Genomic DNA, 19131 nt, shown 5'->3' on the forward strand with positions numbered 1-19131 from the left:
CAGCATGCCTTATTTGCTGGTGTATAAAATAAAGTTGTCTGGTTTTGTGTATTTGAAATATTTGTTAGGGTGTTATGTGGCATTTATATAGCACATTCCATCCCCAAAGAGCTTTATAAATAGACACCAGAGCAGTTCTGACTTTGGAAGGTTTGGGCTGGGAGGTTCGCCCAGTTCGTATTCCAAGTTGTGATCAGCTCTTGGCTGTGAGTTCACATTAGCTTTAATTTCAGTCTTCTCTGTGACTTGAATTCATCTGGCAGTATCAAAATATACTACAGTATCCTTGTTATCATATGCCACATCTTTACTGCCACATCTACAGAAAGGAGGAAAGTGTCTGATGCTGGGTCATTCCGCAGCAAATAGCACTTCAGAAAAAGGGTCCATAGAGAGAGAAAGTGGGGAGGCTTCTTGCACTGAAGAGCAAGCAATGCTAAATTCTCTATTGCTTCTCTAATCAACCTGAACTGCTAAAAGGAAATCCTATGGAGGGAAGGGAATGGTTTAAATATTAAGATCAAACTTACTTACAGGAGGATTTCTCATTTCTTATTCCCATACCTTTTAAATAAAATGTCTGATGATTGGACATAGTGCATTTTTTTTACTCTTCTGCTTCCTAGCACTGCTTCGTGGGGGCAGCTGAAACTGTTTCAGTCGTCTTCTCTTTGCTATTCTCAGCTGCACAAGTCACCCCCAGAAAGTATGTTGGCAACATTTAGTACTTTCCAGTCTATTGTTGAAGATGAGGAAGAGTGTTGACAGAGCAGGAAATGAAAGGAGAGAATTGGCTCTCTTAGATTGAGAGCATTCCCTAAATTTTGCCTTCAGGAGACAACTGAGGAAAGGAGAATTTTCTGTAATTTTGTAATCCTTTTGGACAAAGTAAATGACAAAATCAGCCTGTTTTCTGATGGGACTGTTGTCAGTCCTCTCACAGTAGCCTGTGCTTCCCCTTCCTTGAGGCATGGTTAAACTCTTCAGGCTATTTTGAACATTTTCATCAGCGAGCATAAAATTCTTCTGCGTAGTTCTGCTTTTTACAAGGTATGACAGTGCAGCCTCCAGGGCTTGTGACCTGTCTTGTCTCAATGCTGAAGCCTTTTCTTTTCTGAAGGCTTGTTAAAGTGTCTATATTTTGATTCTACAGGCAAAGCTCCCCCAAACCTGCCCCAAGGTGTACCGCCCTTGTTGCATAACCAGTATATTGTGGGACCTGGAGGACTTCTGCCTGCCTACCCAGTAAGCAATTTAATTGTTTCTGTCCTTGATTGTTTAACCCTTGGTGCAGATGGGCCCTCCAGACCTGCTGCTGTCTATGCCAAGGCAATTCTGTTGGCACATGTTGCACCTGGAATTCCTGTTCCAAATGCTGAAGAATATATTAAATATATTCAGTGGGGGTTTACTGTTGATAATGAGCTGCAGAATTGTTGGTACAGACCTGATTTGGCTGCTGTTGAAGCTAAACGTGTGTGTTGCTATGGTTTTCAGTGGTATCAGGTTTTAGGCCCTTTGAGTAAAACTTGACTCATTCAAGTTTGTGTTACTGGGTTAGATTTACTGTAGTAATGGTTGAAATGTGCCATGTCTCCTATTTATCATACTTAAAAAGATTGCACATGGCTTTTTGATGTCTGATAAGAATCAACTTTTTTTTTTGTTTTCTGTTTTTTGAATCAGAAACTTTATTCTAATCATCTTTCTGAATCACAGTGGATGTGAGGGGATACCATAGGTTGCCTTGTGGTCTAGTCATTAAATCTTGAATCCTGCTACTCTCAGAAGTAATGATGGCAGCAAAGAAGGCTGTTGCTCTTACTCCCAAATCTGAATGCCCTGTAGATTTTTCAGAAGTTGACGAATGATGTGTCTGGGAAAACAGTATTGAAGATGGCACGGTCAAACTCTCCTCAGAGGACTGCTGTCACCAAGAAACGATGTCAGAGTGACAAGCCATTTTAAGCTTAGCTCTACTAGCCTTAAAATGCTACAATGCAACATGATGGTACAATGTGATTTATAGCTGTACAGCTTTAAAATAGACTGGGCCTAGGTCAAACTCTGTTTAAAGCCCCAAAATGGTCAGCGTCAGAGAAAAGTGTTATAATTATGTTGTATTTTTATCTGTCTTTAAGCAGATTTATGGTTATGATGATCTCCAGATGCTTCAATCCAGGCTACCAATGGTAAGTAGATTGCTTAGTTTATTTAATTTTAATCAAGTTATCTTCAGTGTTGATCATTTGTGCAACACAAATTGTTTCATTTGATGGTGATTAAGAGCTTATCCTCGTGTTCTATAGTCTGTTTTTTTTAAATATCCACAAACAGTTTCTCTAGGTGGTGTAAATTAATATAGAGCAAATGTTACATCGTGCGTTCCTCCATCTGCAAATTCTGTAAATAGAAGGAAGTATACTCTGTGCTTTTGAGTGGAGAAATTTTTAATTCTTGCAGGAATGATATGACACCTTGTCAAATCTACTTGAAATCTGAGAGTGAATGTTTACTTACACCAAGAGGTAGGGTTGTACAACAAGTACACAAATTGGCAGCCAGTAGTTACATCTGACAGGTTTTGGAGGTGTTCATATGTGGAGATCTTTGTATATGCTTCATGGCAACAAATGCCAGGTGAACATTTGGGAACAGTTCTTGAAGAAGCATTTGAGCAAATGAGGGAGAATATACAAAGTTTTCTTCCTTACCTGGATCCAGAATGTAAACGGTGTGTGAGAGGGGCTGAGATCCCAGAGAGATTAACGAGGAGCCTCACCCCTAAATTGCAGAAAGGTAAAGAATTTCCACCCCCTACCCTCCCAGAAAACTAGGGTAAGGATCTTGGAGAGAAAGTTTGGTAGTACGTAACTGAGAAAAGTCACAGGATTAAGCGATGCAGTGTATCTTTAGAGGCAGAAATAGAACAATAAGCATTGAGCTGGAAAACAGGTACCACTGGATGAATGCCGTAATTAAAAGTCCAGTTCAATACCAGGTATTGCATGTGGAGTCTGGGAACAGCCAGAGCCAGATAGTCAAAGGTGAGTACAGGGATCTCCCAAACAAAACCCTGTCCAGCTACATCTACTGAATTAAAAAATTTAGTCATGCTGGGGCAGAGCCCTTGGGGGCAGCTGTGGCGGGAGGTGTGTTAGGGTTTCCCTGTTGCCTGCAGGGCGAGCTGTGGTGCCTCTTTTCTGCAGCTGAAGTTTCCCCTGGTGCGCGAGTGTCTTTTCCGTCTAATGCCCTGGTGTTGGTTGTGGTGTGTTTTCCTTTCGCTTGTGGCTCGCCTTTGTTTTCATCTTAGCTGGCCTTTCCTTTTCGTGTTGGGCAGGGTTGTGAAGCGATGTCACTTGTCAGAGGCTGGGGAGCCCCCGGCTGGAGCGAGGGTGGCCCCTGGGGGTGGCGGTGGCTGGCGAGGAGGTGGCTCTGGGCGTAGGCAGTTGAGCATTGGATGTGTTGCTGGCTGGAGCTGCGCCAGCCTCTGTGTTTGAAGCTGGTGCGAATGGGGAGGCAAGGCTTGAGGAAAAGGAAGAGGAGAAAGGGAAGAGTTTTTCTCCTCCTCCCGCCGCCGCTGCTGCTGCTGCTGCTGCGTTGGGTCCCTGGCTGTGGTGCCATGCGTGTGTCCCTGTAGCAGGGGTCTTGTTGCGTTTTCTCTGCCTCCTTGCCTGAGGTGGCTGGAGAGCAAAGATGATGATGTCCCCCGTAAGGGAAGGGTTGGGCCGTTTGGGGTGGCGTGAGCCGCGGTGCCGCTGGATGGAGGAGGGACGTCCGAGAGTCCGTGTGGAGGTGGAGCTGAGGCAGGTGATGTAGTTGTAGAGCTGTAGGGGGAGGAGGAGGTGGAGGGTGCCGCCGCTGAGGTTTTTGGGTCCCTTGTCAAGGGCAACGACAAGGACGGTGTTCTGCTTGTGCGAGAGACTGTGTCAGGCGTTTTGTCAAGGCTTTTGGAGGGAGGGGGACACGGTGTGCGTGTGTTGGTGTGGCGGGAAGGCGGTGGTGGTCTGGGAGTTATGGTCTTGTTAGTTAACGTTGTGTCGGTGGGTGCCGTGCTTGGGGTGCTGGCTGGTGCGTGGTGATGTGGCGCCCCTGGGGGCCGTGACTGCAGGAGGTGGGCTGGTGTTGGAGGTGCGTGGCTGTCCCTTGTCCGTGTTGCCCTCGAAGAGTTGGTGGTGCAAGGCGTTTTGGAGCAGCGCAGGGCGAGCGTTGTCTTGAAAGCTGCCTGAGGTGGGAAGAGTAGCGGAAGTCAGGCGGATGCAAGCGATAGAGTGGTTGAGTGGTTTGGGTTGGGCGGGAGCTTTCAAGGTCGTCTGGTGCAACCCCCCGGCCCCGCGCAGGGCCTTTTTGAAGGGGATCCTGTTGCCCAGAGCGCCCTCCGACGTGCCCTTGCCTGTTTGCCGGGGCGGGGCGTGTAGGACGTCTGTGGGCAAGCTGTGCCAGCGTTTGAGCCCCCTCACGGTAAAAGATGGCTTCCTTGTGTCTAGTCTGGGTCTCTTCTGTGTGTGTTTAAAGCCGTTTACCCCCTCTCCTGTCGCTAGAGGCCCTGCTAAAAAGTCGCGTCCCCGTGTTTCTTCCAAGCGCCCTTGAAGCGTTGAAAGGGTGGGAGAAGGTCTCGCCGGAGCCTTCCCTTCTCCCGTCTGGGGAACGCCAGCTCTCTCATCCTGCCCTCCCAGGAGAGGTGTTCCATCCCTGTGAGGGTGTTTGTAGCCCTGGTCTGGACCCGCTCCGAGAGGTCCGTGCTGTCCTTGTAGTGAGGACTGGGGATCTGATGGTGAGTTGATGTGAAGCGGGGTGGAAGGTGGACAGTGTTGAGGAGGGGGAGGGCCGCCGAGCCGATGGTGATGACGATGGCTAAAGGCTGGCGCGGAGGTTTTGGCAGGAGGTTGAGGCCAGCGGCTCCTTGGGGAGGCGGCAAAGAGAAGAGCGGGCGCGGGATGTGCGGAGCCCTGTTTGGAGCAGGGGTTGAGCGGAGTAGGTGTTGAGTGGAGGTGGCTTCCCGCCACGCCAAAGGCTGGTGGCTGTGCTTGTGAGAGGGGAGGCAGTGTCACGGTTTTTGCAACAGGTCTTTATTGTCTGTGGAATAAATAGGTGAATAAATAGATAAAAGGCATTGTGAAAATAAATAGAGGGAGTTGTATAAATAGGGGAGGGGGTCAGTGGAGGCTGAGGGCGCAGGGCCGTTGTTGCAGCGGCTCTTGGCACGGGTGAGGGGAGGCGGGAGGCCCGCGGTGGGGCCGCGTCGGTGTTGGAGAAGTGGTGGCGGGGGCGCGTGGGTGCGCGCGGGTTGGTCGGGGCGGTTGGTCTAATTGCACATGGTGCGGGTGAGGTTGTGGAGGCGCTGGAAAGAGGCGCGAACTTCGAGGCGGACGTGGTCCCAGGCGCAGGCGCTGTGGTTGTGGGTGTGGAGGAAGTTGTGGATGCGCCTGAAGTATTTGCTGATGGTGAGCGTGCGGTTGCGGGGCCCTTGTCCTTGGGAGAGCGTGCCGTTGGGTGCGAGGCATTGCTGGAGCTGCTGGCTGTGGCGGTGGAGGTTGTTGAGGAGGCGATGGCGTGCCTGGTCGTCCCAGTGTTGGGGGGTGCTCTGTGCGCTGAGGGTGGCGAAGAGGTTGTCGAGGATGTGTCGGGCGGTGGCGGCGGCTTGCTGTGGGTGGCTGTTGTGGAGGAGGGTGTCGGGGAAGGGGAAGGGCGCCTGTTGGTGTTGGCAGGGCTGTGGCGGTCTGGGAGCCATGTCCCGGAGGATGCTGAGGCTGTCCCAGGGGAAGGTGGAGTGGCAGGGAGGCAGGTGGCGGCAGGCGAGGGTGGTGGCGAGAGCCGTCAGGAGGAGCAGGAGCGTCGGGGCGCCGTGGCGCAGGCGGGTGTGGTGGGTTGCGGGCGCAGGCATGGTGTGTGGTGGTGGGCAGGAGGCTGGTGAGGCTCGGTGGTGGTGCGGGTGGGCGCTGTGCTTGGGGTGCTGCCGGGTGTGGGGCTTTATGGGGTGCCGCGGCTTCGGCTTCCTCGCTTTCTGGTCGCAGCGAGTTTCCGGCTGTCGTTTTCATTTTTGCCTGGTGGCTGTGGTGGTCTTGGGGAAGTGCGTTGTTGGGGTGTCCCCGCGCGTGGGGAGGGGGGTGGCGGTGCTTTGCTGGTGGTGTGTTGTGGGGAGGTTGGCTGTAGTGGTTGAGGGGGGGATGCGAAAGCGGTGGGGCAGAGCCCTTGCGGGCAGCAGCTGTGGCGGGAGGTGTGTTAGGGTTTCCCTGTTGCCTGCAGGGCGAGCTGTGGTGCCTCTTTTCTGCAGCTGAAGTTTCCCCTGGTGCGCGAGTGTCTTTTCTGTCTAATGCCCTGGTGTTGGTTGTGGTGTGTTTTCCTTTCGCTTGTGGCTCGCCTTTGTTTTCATCTTAGCTGGCCTTTCCTTTTCGTGTTGGGCAGGATTGTGAAGCGATGTCACTTGTCAGAGGCTGGGGAGCCCCCGGCTGGAGCGAGGGTGGCCCCTGGGGGTGGCGGTGGCTGGCGAGGAGGTGGCTCTGGGCGTAGGCAGTTGAGCATTGGATGTGTTGCTGGCTGGAGCTGCGCCAGCCTCTGTGTTTGAAGCTGGTGCGAATGGGGAGGCAAGGCTTGAGGAAAAGGAAGAGGAGAAAGGGAAGAGTTTTTCTCCTCCTCCCGCCGCCGCTGCTGCTGCTGCTGCTGCGTTGGGTCCCTGGCTGTGGTGCCATGCGTGTGTCCCTGTAGCAGGGGTCTTGTTGCGTTTTCTCTGCCTCCTTGCCTGAGGTGGCTGGAGAGCAAAGATGATGATGTCCCCCGTAAGGGAAGGGTTGGGCCGTTTGGGGTGGCGTGAGCCGCGGTGCCGCTGGATGGAGGAGGGACGTCCGAGAGTCCGTGTGGAGGTGGAGCTGAGGCAGGTGATGTAGTTGTAGAGCTGTAGGGGGAGGAGGAGGTGGAGGGTGCCGCCGCTGAGGTTTTTGGGTCCCTTGCAAGGGCAAGGGCGAGGACAAGGACGGTGTTCTGCTTGTGCGAGAGACTGTGTCAGGCGTTTTGTCAAGGCTTTTGGAGGGAGGGGGACACGGTGTGCGTGTGTTGGTGTGGCGGGAAGGCGGTGGTGGTCTGGGAGTTATGGTCTTGTTAGTTAACGTTGTGTCGGTGGGTGCCGTGCTTGGGGTGCTGGCTGGTGCGTGGTGATGTGGCGCCCCTGGGGGCCGTGACTGCAGGAGGTGGGCTGGTGTTGGAGGTGCGTGGCTGTCCCTTGTCCGTGTTGCCCTCGAAGAGTTGGTGGTGCAAGGCGTTTTGGAGCAGCGCAGGGCGAGCGTTGTCTTGAAAGCTGCCTGAGGTGGGAAGAGTAGCGGAAGTCAGGCGGATGCAAGCGATAGAGTGGTTGAGTGGTTTGGGTTGGGCGGGAGCTTTCAAGGTCGTCTGGTGCAACCCCCCGGCCCCGCGCAGGGCCTTTTTGAAGGGGATCCTGTTGCCCAGAGCGCCCTCCGACGTGCCCTTGCCTGTTTGCCGGGGCGGGGCGTGTAGGACGTCTGTGGGCAAGCTGTGCCAGCGTTTGAGCCCCCTCACGGTAAAAGATGGCTTCCTTGTGTCTAGTCTGGGTCTCTTCTGTGTGTGTTTAAAGCCGTTTACCCCCTCTCCTGTCGCTAGAGGCCCTGCTAAAAAGTCGTGTCCCCGTGTTTCTTCCAAGCGCCCTTGAAGCGTTGAAAGGGTGGGAGAAGGTCTCGCCGGAGCCTTCCCTTCTCCCGTCTGGGGAACGCCAGCTCTCTCATCCTGCCCTCCCAGGAGAGGTGTTCCATCCCTGTGAGGGTGTTTGTAGCCCTGGTCTGGACCCGCTCCGAGAGGTCCGTGCTGTCCTTGTAGTGAGGACTGGGGATCTGATGGTGAGTTGATGTGAAGCGGGGTGGAAGGTGGACAGTGTTGAGGAGGGGGAGGGCCGCCGAGCCGATGGTGATGACGATGGCTAAAGGCTGGCGCGGAGGTTTTGGCAGGAGGTTGAGGCCAGCGGCTCCTTGGGGAGGCGGCAAAGAGAAGAGCGGGCGCGGGATGTGCGGAGCCCTGTTTGGAGCAGGGGTTGAGCGGAGTAGGTGTTGAGTGGAGGTGGCTTCCCGCCACGCCAAAGGCTGGTGGCTGTGCTTGTGAGAGGCGAGGCAGTGTCACGGTTTTTGCAACAGGTCTTTATTGTCTGTGGAATAAATAGGTGAATAAATAGATAAAAGGCATTGTGAAAATAAATAGAGGGAGTTGTATAAATAGGGGAGGGGGTCAGTGGAGGCTGAGGGCGCAGGGCCGTTGTTGCAGCGGCTCTTGGCACGGGTGAGGGGAGGCGGGAGGCCCGCGGTGGGGCCGCGTCGGTGTTGGAGAAGTGGTGGCGGGGGCGCGTGGGTGCGCGCGGGTTGGTCGGGGCGGTTGGTCTAATTGCACATGGTGCGGGTGAGGTTGTGGAGGCGCTGGAAAGAGGCGCGAACTTCGAGGCGGACGTGGTCCCAGGCGCAGGCGCTGTGGTTGTGGGTGTGGAGGAAGTTGTGGATGCGCCTGAAGTATTTGCTGATGGTGAGCGTGCGGTTGCGGGGCCCTTGTCCTTGGGAGAGCGTGCCGTTGGGTGCGAGGCATTGCTGGAGCTGCTGGCTGTGGCGGTGGAGGTTGTTGAGGAGGCGATGGCGTGCCTGGTCGTCCCAGTGTTGGGGGGTGCTCTGTGCGCTGAGGGTGGCGAAGAGGTTGTCGAGGATGTGTCGGGCGGTGGCGGCGGCTTGCTGTGGGTGGCTGTTGTGGAGGAGGGTGTCGGGGAAGGGGAAGGGCGCCTGTTGGTGTTGGCAGGGCTGTGGCGGTCTGGGAGCCATGTCCCGGAGGATGCTGAGGCTGTCCCAGGGGAAGGTGGAGTGGCAGGGAGGCAGGTGGCGGCAGGCGAGGGTGGTGGCGAGAGCCGTCAGGAGGAGCAGGAGCGTCGGGGCGCCGTGGCGCAGGCGGGTGTGGTGGGTTGTGGGCGCAGGCATGGTGTGTGGTGGTGGGCAGGAGGCTGGTGAGGCTCGGTGGTGGTGCGGGTGGGCGCTGTGCTTGGGGTGCTGCCGGGTGTGGGGCTTTATGGGGTGCCGCGGCTTCGGCTTCCTCGCTTTCTGGTCGCAGCGAGTTTCCGGCTGTCGTTTTCATTTTTGCCTGGTGGCTGTGGTGGTCTTGGGGAAGTGCGTTGTTGGGGTGTCCCCGCGCGTGGGGAGGGGGGTGGCGGTGCTTTGCTGGTGGTGTGTTGTGGGGAGGTTGGCTGTAGTGGTTGAGGGGGGGATGCGAAAGCGGTGGGGCAGAGCCCTTGCGGGCAGCAGCTGTGGCGGGAGGTGTGTTAGGGTTTCCCTGTTGCCTGCAGGGCGAGCTGTGGTGCCTCTTTTCTGCAGCTGAAGTTTCCCCTGGTGCGCGAGTGTCTTTTCTGTCTAATGCCCTGGTGTTGGTTGTGGTGTGTTTTCCTTTCGCTTGTGGCTCGCCTTTGTTTTCATCTTAGCTGGCCTTTCCTTTTCGTGTTGGGCAGGGTTGTGAAGCGATGTCACTTGTCAGAGGCTGGGGAGCCCCCGGCTGGAGCGAGGGTGGCCCCTGGGGGTGGCGGTGGCTGGCGAGGAGGTGGCTCTGGGCGTAGGCAGTTGAGCATTGGATGTGTTGCTGGCTGGAGCTGCGCCAGCCTCTGTGTTTGAAGCTGGTGCGAATGGGGAGGCAAGGCTTGAGGAAAAGGAAGAGGAGAAAGGGAAGAGTTTTTCTCCTCCTCCCGCTGCTGCTGCTGCTGCTGCTGCGTTGGGTCCCTGGCTGTGGTGCCATGCGTGTGTCCCTGTAGCAGGGGTCTTGTTGCGTTTTCTCTGCCTCCTTGCCTGAGGTGGCTGGAGAGCAAAGATGATGATGTCCCCCGTAAGGGAAGGGTTGGGCCGTTTGGGGTGGCGTGAGCCGCGGTGCCGCTGGATGGAGGAGGGACGTCCGAGAGTCCGTGTGGAGGTGGAGCTGAGGCAGGTGATGTAGTTGTAGAGCTGTAGGGGGAGGAGGAGGTGGAGGGTGCCGCCGCTGAGGTTTTTGGGTCCCTTGCAAGGGCAAGGGCGAGGACAAGGACGGTGTTCTGCTTGTGCGAGAGACTGTGTCAGGCGTTTTGTCAAGGCTTTTGGAGGGAGGGGGACACGGTGTGCGTGTGTTGGTGTGGCGGGAAGGCGGTGGTGGTCTGGGAGTTATGGTCTTGTTAGTTAACGTTGTGTCGGTGGGTGCCGTGCTTGGGGTGCTGGCTGGTGCGTGGTGATGTGGCGCCCCTGGGGGCCGTGACTGCAGGAGGTGGGCTGGTGTTGGAGGTGCGTGGCTGTCCCTTGTCCGTGTTGCCCTCGAAGAGTTGGTGGTGCAAGGCGTTTTGGAGCAGCGCAGGGCGAGCGTTGTCTTGAAAGCTGCCTGAGGTGGGAAGAGTAGCGGAAGTCAGGCGGATGCAAGCGATAGAGTGGTTGAGTGGTTTGGGTTGGGCGGGAGCTTTCAAGGTCGTCTGGTGCAACCCCCCGGCCCCGCGCAGGGCCTTTTTGAAGGGGATCCTGTTGCCCAGAGCGCCCTCCGACGTGCCCTTGCCTGTTTGCCGGGGCGGGGCGTGTAGGACGTCTGTGGGCAAGCTGTGCCAGCGTTTGAGCCCCCTCACGGTAAAAGATGGCTTCCTTGTGTCTAGTCTGGGTCTCTTCTGTGTGTGTTTAAAGCCGTTTACCCCCTCTCCTGTCGCTAGAGGCCCTGCTAAAAAGTCGCGTCCCCGTGTTTCTTCCAAGCGCCCTTGAAGCGTTGAAAGGGTGGGAGAAGGTCTCGCCGGAGCCTTCCCTTCTCCCGTCTGGGGAACGCCAGCTCTCTCATCCTGCCCTCCCAGGAGAGGTGTTCCATCCCTGTGAGGGTGTTTGTAGCCCTGGTCTGGACCCGCTCCGAGAGGTCCGTGCTGTCCTTGTAGTGAGGACTGGGGATCTGATGGTGAGTTGATGTGAAGCGGGGTGGAAGGTGGACAGTGTTGAGGAGGGGGAGGGCCGCCGAGCCGATGGTGATGACGATGGCTAAAGGCTGGCGCGGAGGTTTTGGCAGGAGGTTGAGGCCAGCGGCTCCTTGGGGAGGCGGCAAAGAGAAGAGCGGGCGCGGGATGTGCGGAGCCCTGTTTGGAGCAGGGGTTGAGCGGAGTAGGTGTTGAGTGGAGGTGGCTTCCCGCCACGCCAAAGGCTGGTGGCTGTGCTTGTGAGAGGCGAGGCAGTGTCACGGTTTTTGCAACAGGTCTTTATTGTCTGTGGAATAAATAGGTGAATAAATAGATAAAAGGCATTGTGAAAATAAATAGAGGGAGTTGTATAAATAGGGGAGGGGGTCAGTGGAGGCTGAGGGCGCAGGGCCGTTGTTGCAGCGGCTCTTGGCACGGGTGAGGGGAGGCGGGAGGCCCGCGGTGGGGCCGCGTCGGTGTTGGAGAAGTGGTGGCGGGGGCGCGTGGGTGCGCGCGGGTTGGTCGGGGCGGTTGGTCTAATTGCACATGGTGCGGGTGAGGTTGTGGAGGCGCTGGAAAGAGGCGCGAACTTCGAGGCGGACGTGGTCCCAGGCGCAGGCGCTGTGGTTGTGGGTGTGGAGGAAGTTGTGGATGCGCCCGAAGTATTTGTTGATGGTGAGCGTGCGGTTGCGGGGCCCTTGTCCTTGGGAGAGCGTGCCGTTGGGTGCGAGGCATTGCTGGAGCTGCTGGCTGTGGCGGTGGAGGTTGTTGAGGAGGCGATGGCGTGCCTGGTCGTCCCAGTGTTGGGGGGTGCTCTGTGCGCTGAGGGTGGCGAAGAGGTTGTCGAGGATGTGTCGGGCGGTGGCGGCGGCTTGCTGTGGGTGGCTGTTGTGGAGGAGGGTGTCGGGGAAGGGGAAGGGCGCCTGTTGGTGTTGGCAGGGCTGTGGCGGTCTGGGAGCCATGTCCCGGAGGATGCTGAGGCTGTCCCAGGGGAAGGTGGAGTGGCAGGGAGGCAGGTGGCGGCAGGCGAGGGTGGTGGCGAGAGCCGTCAGGAGGAGCAGGAGCGTCGGGGCGCCGTGGCGCAGGCGGGTGTGGTGGGTTGCGGGCGCAGGCATGGTGTGTGGTGGTGGGCAGGAGGCTGGTGAGGCTCGGTGGTGGTGCGGGTGGGCGCTGTGCTTGGGGTGCTGCCGGGTGTGGGGCTTTATGGGGTGCCGCGGCTTCGGCTTCCTCGCTTTCTGGTCGCAGCGAGTTTCCGGCTGTCGTTTTCATTTTTGCCTGGTGGCTGTGGTGGTCTTGGGGAAGTGCGTTGTTGGGGTGTCCCCGCGCGTGGGGAGGGGGGTGGCGGTGCTTTGCTGGTGGTGTGTTGTGGGGAGGTTGGCTGTAGTGGTTGAGGGGGGGATGCGAAAGCGGTGGGGCAGAGCCCTTGCGGGCAGCAGCTGTGGCGGGAGGTGTGTTAGGGTTTCCCTGTTGCCTGCAGGGCGAGCTGTGGTGCCTCTTTTCTGCAGCTGAAGTTTCCCCTGGTGCGCGAGTGTCTTTTCCGTCTAATGCCCTGGTGTTGGTTGTGGTGTGTTTTCCTTTCGCTTGTGGCTCGCCTTTGTTTTCATCTTAGCTGGCCTTTCCTTTTCGTGTTGGGCAGGGTTGTGAAGCGATGTCACTTGTCAGAGGCTGGGGAGCCCCCGGCTGGAGCGAGGGTGGCCCCTGGGGGTGGCGGTGGCTGGCGAGGAGGTGGCTCTGGGCGTAGGCAGTTGAGCATTGGATGTGTTGCTGGCTGGAGCTGCGCCAGCCTCTGTGTTTGAAGCTGGTGCGAATGGGGAGGCAAGGCTTGAGGAAAAGGAAGAGGAGAAAGGGAAGAGTTTTTCTCCTCCTCCCGCTGCTGCTGCTGCGTTGGGTCCCTGGCTGTGGTGCCATGCGTGTGTCCCTGTAGCAGGGGTCTTGTTGCGTTTTCTCTGCCTCCTTGCCTGAGGTGGCTGGAGAGCAAAGATGATGATGTCCCCCGTAAGGGAAGGGTTGGGCCGTTTGGGGTGGCGTGAGCCGCGGTGCCGCTGGATGGAGGAGGGACGTCCGAGAGTCCGTGTGGAGGTGGAGCTGAGGCAGGTGATGTAGTTGTAGAGCTGTAGGGGGAGGAGGAGGTGGAGGGTGCCGCCGCTGAGGTTTTTGGGTCCCGGGCAAGGGCGAGGACAAGGACGGTGTTCTGCTTGTGCGAGAGACTGTGTCAGGCGTTTTGTCAAGGCTTTTGGAGGGAGGGGGACACGGTGTGCGTGTGTTGGTGTGGCGGGAAGGCGGTGGTGGTCTGGGAGTTATGGTCTTGTTAGTTAACGTTGTGTCGGTGGGTGCCGTGCTTGGGGTGCTGGCTGGTGCGTGGTGATGTGGCGCCCCTGGGGGCCGTGACTGCAGGAGGTGGGCTGGTGTTGGAGGTGCGTGGCTGTCCCTTGTCCGTGTTGCCCTCGAAGAGTTGGTGGTGCAAGGCGTTTTGGAGCAGCGCAGGGCGAGCGTTGTCTTGAAAGCTGCCTGAGGTGGGAAGAGTAGCGGAAGTCAGGCGGATGCAAGCGATAGAGTGGTTGAGTGGTTTGGGTTGGGCGGGAGCTTTCAAGGTCGTCTGGTGCAACCCCCCGGCCCCGCGCAGGGCCTTTTTGAAGGGGATCCTGTTGCCCAGAGCGCCCCCCGACGTGCCCTTGCCTGTTTGCCGGGGCGGGGCGTGTAGGACGTCTGTGGGCAAGCTGTGCCAGCGTTTGAGCCCCCTCACGGTAAAAGATGGCTTCCTTGTGTCTAGTCTGGGTCTCTTCTGTGTGTGTTTAAAGCCGTTTACCCCCTCTCCTGTCGCTAGAGGCCCTGCTAAAAAGTCGCGTCCCCGTGTTTCTTCCAAGCGCCCTTGAAGCGTTGAAAGGGTGGGAGAAGGTCTCGCCGGAGCCTTCCCTTCTCCCGTCTGGGGAACGCCAGCTCTCTCATCCTGCCCTCCCAGGAGAGGTGTTCCATCCCTGTGAGGGTGTTTGTAGCCCTGGTCTGGACCCGCTCCGAGAGGTCCATGCTGTCCTTGTAGTGAGGACTGGGGATCTGATGGTGAGTTGATGTGAAGCGGGGTGGAAGGTGGACAGTGTTGAGGAGGGGGAGGGCCGCCGAGCCGATGGTGATGACGATGGCTAAAGGCTGGCGCGGAGGTTTTGGCAGGAGGTTGAGGCCAGCGGCTCCTTGGGGAGGCGGCAAAGAGAAGAGCGGGCGCGGGATGTGCGGAGCCCTGTTTGGAGCAGGGGTTGAGCGGAGTAGGTGTTGAGTGGAGGTGGCTTCCCGCCACGCCAAAGGCTGGTGGCTGTGCTTGTGAGAGGCGAGGCAGTGTCACGGTTTTTGCAACAGGTCTTTATTGTCTGTGGAATAAATAGGTGAATAAATAGATAAAAGGCATTGTGAAAATAAATAGAGGGAGTTGTATAAATAGGGGAGGGGGTCAGTGGAGGCTGAGGGCGCAGGGCCGTTGTTGCAGCGGCTCTTGGCACGGGTGAGGGGAGGCGGGAGGCCCGCGGTGGGGCCGCGTCGGTGTTGGAGAAGTGGTGGCGGGGGCGCGTGGGTGCGCGCGGGTTGGTCGGGGCGGTTGGTCTAATTGCACATGGTGCGGGTGAGGTTGTGGAGGCGCTGGAAAGAGGCGCGAACTTCGAGGCGGACGTGGTCCCAGGCGCAGGCGCTGTGGTTGTGGGTGTGGAGGAAGTTGTGGATGCGCCCGAAGTATTTGTTGATGGTGAGCGTGCGGTTGCGGGGCCCTTGTCCTTGGGAGAGCGTGCCGTTGGGTGCGAGGCATTGCTGGAGCTGCTGGCTGTGGCGGTGGAGGTTGTTGAGGAGGCGATGGCGTGCCTGGTCGTCCCAGTGTTGGGGGGTGCTCTGTGCGCTGAGGGTGGCGAAGAGGTTGTCGAGGATGTGTCGGGCGGTGGCGGCGGCTTGCTGTGGGTGGCTGTTGTGGAGGAGGGTGTCGGGGAAGGGGAAGGGCGCCTGTTGGTGTTGGCAGGGCTGTGGCGGTCTGGGAGCCATGTCCCGGAGGATGCTGAGGCTGTCCCAGGGGAAGGTGGAGTGGCAGGGAGGCAGGTGGCGGCAGGCGAGGGTGGTGGCGAGAGCCGTCAGGAGGAGCAGGAGCGTCGGGGCGCCGTGGCGCAGGCGGGTGTGGTGGGTTGCGGGCGCAGGCATGGTGTGTGGTGGTGGGCAGGAGGCTGGTGAGGCTCGGTGGTGGTGCGGGTGGGCGCTGTGCTTGGGGTGCTGCCGGGTGTGGGGCTTTATGGGGTGCCGCGGCTTCGGCTTCCTCGCTTTCTGGTCGCAGCGAGTTTCCGGCTGTCGTTTTCATTTTTGCCTGGTGGCTGTGGTGGTCTTGGGGAAGTGCGTTGTTGGGGTGTCCCCGCGCGTGGGGAGGGGGGTGGCGGTGCTTTGCTGGTGGTGTGTTGTGGGGAGGTTGGCTGTAGTGGTTGAGGGGGGGATGCGAAAGCGGTGGGGCAGAGCCCTTGCGGGCAGCAGCTGTGGCGGGAGGTGTGTTAGGGTTTCCCTGTTGCCTGCAGGGCGAGCTGTGGTGCCTCTTTTCTGCAGCTGAAGTTTCCCCTGGTGCGCGAGTGTCTTTTCCGTCTAATGCCCTGGTGTTGGTTGTGGTGTGTTTTCCTTTCGCTTGTGGCTCGCCTTTGTTTTCATCTTAGCTGGCCTTTCCTTTTCGTGTTGGGCAGGGTTGTGAAGCGATGTCACTTGTCAGAGGCTGGGGAGCCCCCGGCTGGAGCGAGGGTGGCCCCTGGGGGTGGCGGTGGCTGGCGAGGAGGTGGCTCTGGGCGTAGGCAGTTGAGCATTGGATGTGTTGCTGGCTGGAGCTGCGCCAGCCTCTGTGTTTGAAGCTGGTGCGAATGGGGAGGCAAGGCTTGAGGAAAAGGAAGAGGAGAAAGGGAAGAGTTTTTCTCCTCCTCCCGCTGCTGCTGCTGCTGCGTTGGGTCCCTGGCTGTGGTGCCATGCGTGTGTCCCTGTAGCAGGGGTCTTGTTGCGTTTTCTCTGCCTCCTTGCCTGAGGTGGCTGGAGAGCAAAGATGATGATGTCCCCCGTAAGGGAAGGGTTGGGCCGTTTGGGGTGGCGTGAGCCGCGGTGCCGCTGGATGGAGGAGGGACGTCCGAGAGTCCGTGTGGAGGTGGAGCTGAGGCAGGTGATGTAGTTGTAGAGCTGTAGGGGGAGGAGGAGGTGGAGGGTGCCGCCGCTGAGGTTTTTGGGTCCCTTGCAAGGGCAAGGGCGAGGACAAGGACGGTGTTCTGCTTGTGCGAGAGACTGTGTCAGGCGTTTTGTCAAGGCTTTTGGAGGGAGGGGGACACGGTGTGCGTGTGTTGGTGTGGCGGGAAGGCGGTGGTGGTCTGGGAGTTATGGTCTTGTTAGTTAACGTTGTGTCGGTGGGTGCCGTGCTTGGGGTGCTGGCTGGTGCGTGGTGATGTGGCGCCCCTGGGGGCCGTGACTGCAGGAGGTGGGCTGGTGTTGGAGGTGCGTGGCTGTCCCTTGTCCGTGTTGCCCTCGAAGAGTTGGTGGTGCAAGGCGTTTTGGAGCAGCGCAGGGCGAGCGTTGTCTTGAAAGCTGCCTGAGGTGGGAAGAGTAGCGGAAGTCAGGCGGATGCAAGCGATAGAGTGGTTGAGTGGTTTGGGTTGGGCGGGAGCTTTCAAGGTCGTCTGGTGCAACCCCCCGGCCCCGCGCAGGGCCTTTTTGAAGGGGATCCTGTTGCCCAGAGCGCCCTCCGACGTGCCCTTGCCTGTTTGCCGGGGCGGGGCGTGTAGGACGTCTGTGGGCAAGCTGTGCCAGCGTTTGAGCCCCCTCACGGTAAAAGATGGCTTCCTTGTGTCTAGTCTGGGTCTCTTCTGTGTGTGTTTAAAGCCGTTTACCCCCTCTCCTGTCGCTAGAGGCCCTGCTAAAAAGTCGCGTCCCCGTGTTTCTTCCAAGCGCCCTTGAAGCGTTGAAAGGGTGGGAGAAGGTCTCGCCGGAGCCTTCCCTTCTCCCGTCTGGGGAACGCCAGCTCTCTCATCCTGCCCTCCCAGGAGAGGTGTTCCATCCCTGTGAGGGTGTTTGTAGCCCTGGTCTGGACCCGCTCCGAGAGGTCCGTGCTGTCCTTGTAGTGAGGACTGGGGATCTGATGGTGAGTTGATGTGAAGCGGGGTGGAAGGTGGACAGTGTTGAGGAGGGGGAGGGCCGCCGAGCCGATGGTGATGACGATGGCTAAAGGCTGGCGCGGAGGTTTTGGCAGGAGGTTGAGGCCAGCGGCTCCTTGGGGAGGCGGCAAAGAGAAGAGCGGGCGCGGGATGTGCGGAGCCCTGTTTGGAGCAGGGGTTGAGCGGAGTAGGTGTTGAGTGGAGGTGGCTTCCCGCCACGCCAAAGGCTGGTGGCTGTGCTTGTGAGAGGCGAGGCAGTGTCACGGTTTTTGCAACAGGTCTTTATTGTCTGTGGAATAAATAGGTGAATAAATAGATAAAAGGCATTGTGAAAATAAATAGAGGGAGTTGTATAAATAGGGGAGGGGGTCAGTGGAGGCTGAGGGCGCAGGGCCGTTGTTGCAGCGGCTCTTGGCACGGGTGAGGGGAGGCGGGAGGCCCGCGGTGGGGCCGCGTCGGTGTTGGAGAAGTGGTGGCGGGGGCGCGTGGGTGCGCGCGGGTTGGTCGGGGCGGTTGGTCTAATTGCACATGGTGCGGGTGAGGTTGTGGAGGCGCTGGAAAGAGGCGCGAACTTCGAGGCGGACGTGGTCCCAGGCGCAGGCGCTGTGGTTGTGGGTGTGGAGGAAGTTGTGGATGCGCCCGAAGTATTTGTTGATGGTGAGCGTGCGGTTGCGGGGCCCTTGTCCTTGGGAGAGCGTGCCGTTGGGTGCGAGGCATTGCTGGAGCTGCTGGCTGTGGCGGTGGAGGTTGTTGAGGAGGCGATGGCGTGCCTGGTCGTCCCAGTGTTGGGGGGTGCTCTGTGCGCTGAGGGTGGCGAAGAGGTTGTCGAGGATGTGTCGGGCGGTGGCGGCGGCTTGCTGTGGGTGGCTGTTGTGGAGGAGGGTGTCGGGGAAGGGGAAGGGCGCCTGTTGGTGTTGGCAGGGCTGTGGCGGTCTGGGAGCCATGTCCCGGAGGATGCTGAGGCTGTCCCAGGGGAAGGTGGAGTGGCAGGGAGGCAGGTGGCGGCAGGCGAGGGTGGTGGCGAGAGCCGTCAGGAGGAGCAGGAGCGTCGGGGCGCCGTGGCGCAGGCGGGTGTGGTGGGTTGTGGGCGCAGGCATGGTGTGTGGTGGTGGGCAGGAGGCTGGTGAGGCTCGGTGGTGGTGCGGGTGGGCGCTGTGCTTGGGGTGCTGCCGGGTGTGGGGCTTTATGGGGTGCCGCGGCTTCGGCTTCCTCGCTTTCTGGTCGCAGCGAGTTTCCGGCTGTCGTTTTCATTTTTGCCTGGTGGCTGTGGTGGTCTTGGGGAAGTGCGTTGTTGGGGTGTCCCCGCGCGTGGGGAGGGGGGTGGCGGTGCTTTGCTGGTGGTGTGTTGTGGGGAGGTTGGCTGTAGTGGTTGAGGGGGGGATGCGAAAGCGGTGGGGCAGAGCCCTTGCGGGCAGCAGCTGTGGCGGGAGGTGTGTTAGGGTTTCCCTGTTGCCTGCAGGGCGAGCTGTGGTGCCTCTTTTCTGCAGCTGAAGTTTCCCCTGGTGCGCGAGTGTCTTTTCCGTCTAATGCCCTGGTGTTGGTTGTGGTGTGTTTTCCTTTCGCTTGTGGCTCGCCTTTGTTTTCATCTTAGCTGGCCTTTCCTTTTCGTGTTGGGCAGGGTTGTGAAGCGATGTCACTTGTCAGAGGCTGGGGAGCCCCCGGCTGGAGCGAGGGTGGCCCCTGGGGGTGGCGGTGGCTGGCGAGGAGGTGGCTCTGGGCGTAGGCAGTTGAGCATTGGATGTGTTGCTGGCTGGAGCTGCGCCAGCCTCTGTGTTTGAAGCTGGTGCGAATGGGGAGGCAAGGCTTGAGGAAAAGGAAGAGGAGAAAGGGAAGAGTTTTTCTCCTCCTCCCGCTGCTGCTGCTGCTGCTGCTGCGTTGGGTCCCTGGCTGTGGTGCCATGCGTGTGTCCCTGTAGCAGGGGTCTTGTTGCGTTTTCTCTGCCTCCTTGCCTGAGGTGGCTGGAGAGCAAAGATGATGATGTCCCCCGTAAGGGAAGGGTTGGGCCGTTTGGGGTGGCGTGAGCCGCGGTGCCGCTGGATGGAGGAGGGACGTCCGAGAGTCCGTGTGGAGGTGGAGCTGAGGCAGGTGATGTAG

At 58.7% G+C, this 19131-nt stretch overlaps 6 protein-coding genes across 9 annotated transcripts in view; 1 reads left to right on the top strand and 5 right to left on the bottom strand.

Moving 5' to 3' along the window:
* UBAP2 (ubiquitin associated protein 2) overlaps window positions 1-19131 on the top strand; it is a 152465-nt gene that overhangs the window by 83459 nt on the left and 49875 nt on the right. For 3 of the 4 annotated variants that reach the window (XM_063319813.1, XM_063319815.1, XM_063319816.1), the window contains 2 exons: window positions 1154-1245; window positions 2142-2192. In XM_063319813.1, the coding sequence (XP_063175883.1) occupies window positions 1154-1245; window positions 2142-2192 (143 nt within the window). The remainder of the gene's footprint in view (window positions 1-1153; window positions 1246-2141; window positions 2193-19131) is intronic. The other variant, XM_063319814.1, reaches the window with a different exon arrangement.
* On the bottom strand, window positions 5067-6087 carry LOC134508527 (interferon-like). Its single transcript, XM_063320274.1, has one exon. The coding sequence runs from the start codon at window positions 5882-5884 to the stop codon at window positions 5306-5308; it is 579 nt and encodes a 192-aa protein (XP_063176344.1). The 5' UTR covers window positions 5885-6087; the 3' UTR covers window positions 5067-5305.
* On the bottom strand, window positions 7848-8954 carry LOC134508429 (interferon-like). Its single transcript, XM_063320078.1, has one exon. The coding sequence runs from the start codon at window positions 8952-8954 to the stop codon at window positions 8376-8378; it is 579 nt and encodes a 192-aa protein (XP_063176148.1). The 3' UTR covers window positions 7848-8375.
* On the bottom strand, window positions 10918-12582 carry LOC134508970 (interferon-like). Its single transcript, XM_063321260.1, has one exon. It carries the CDS (start codon window positions 12019-12021, stop codon window positions 11443-11445), a length of 579 nt encoding a protein of 192 aa, XP_063177330.1. The 5' UTR covers window positions 12022-12582; the 3' UTR covers window positions 10918-11442.
* Window positions 13955-15634, bottom strand: LOC134508905 (interferon-like). Its single transcript, XM_063321073.1, has one exon. The coding sequence runs from the start codon at window positions 15071-15073 to the stop codon at window positions 14495-14497; it is 579 nt and encodes a 192-aa protein (XP_063177143.1). The 5' UTR covers window positions 15074-15634; the 3' UTR covers window positions 13955-14494.
* On the bottom strand, window positions 17031-18134 carry LOC134508906 (interferon-like). Its single transcript, XM_063321074.1, has one exon. The coding sequence runs from the start codon at window positions 18132-18134 to the stop codon at window positions 17556-17558; it is 579 nt and encodes a 192-aa protein (XP_063177144.1). The 3' UTR covers window positions 17031-17555.

The sequence above is a fragment of the Chroicocephalus ridibundus genome, chromosome Z, assembly GCF_963924245.1.
Source record: "Chroicocephalus ridibundus chromosome Z, bChrRid1.1, whole genome shotgun sequence".
Classification (NCBI taxonomy): Eukaryota; Metazoa; Chordata; class Aves; order Charadriiformes; family Laridae; genus Chroicocephalus; species Chroicocephalus ridibundus.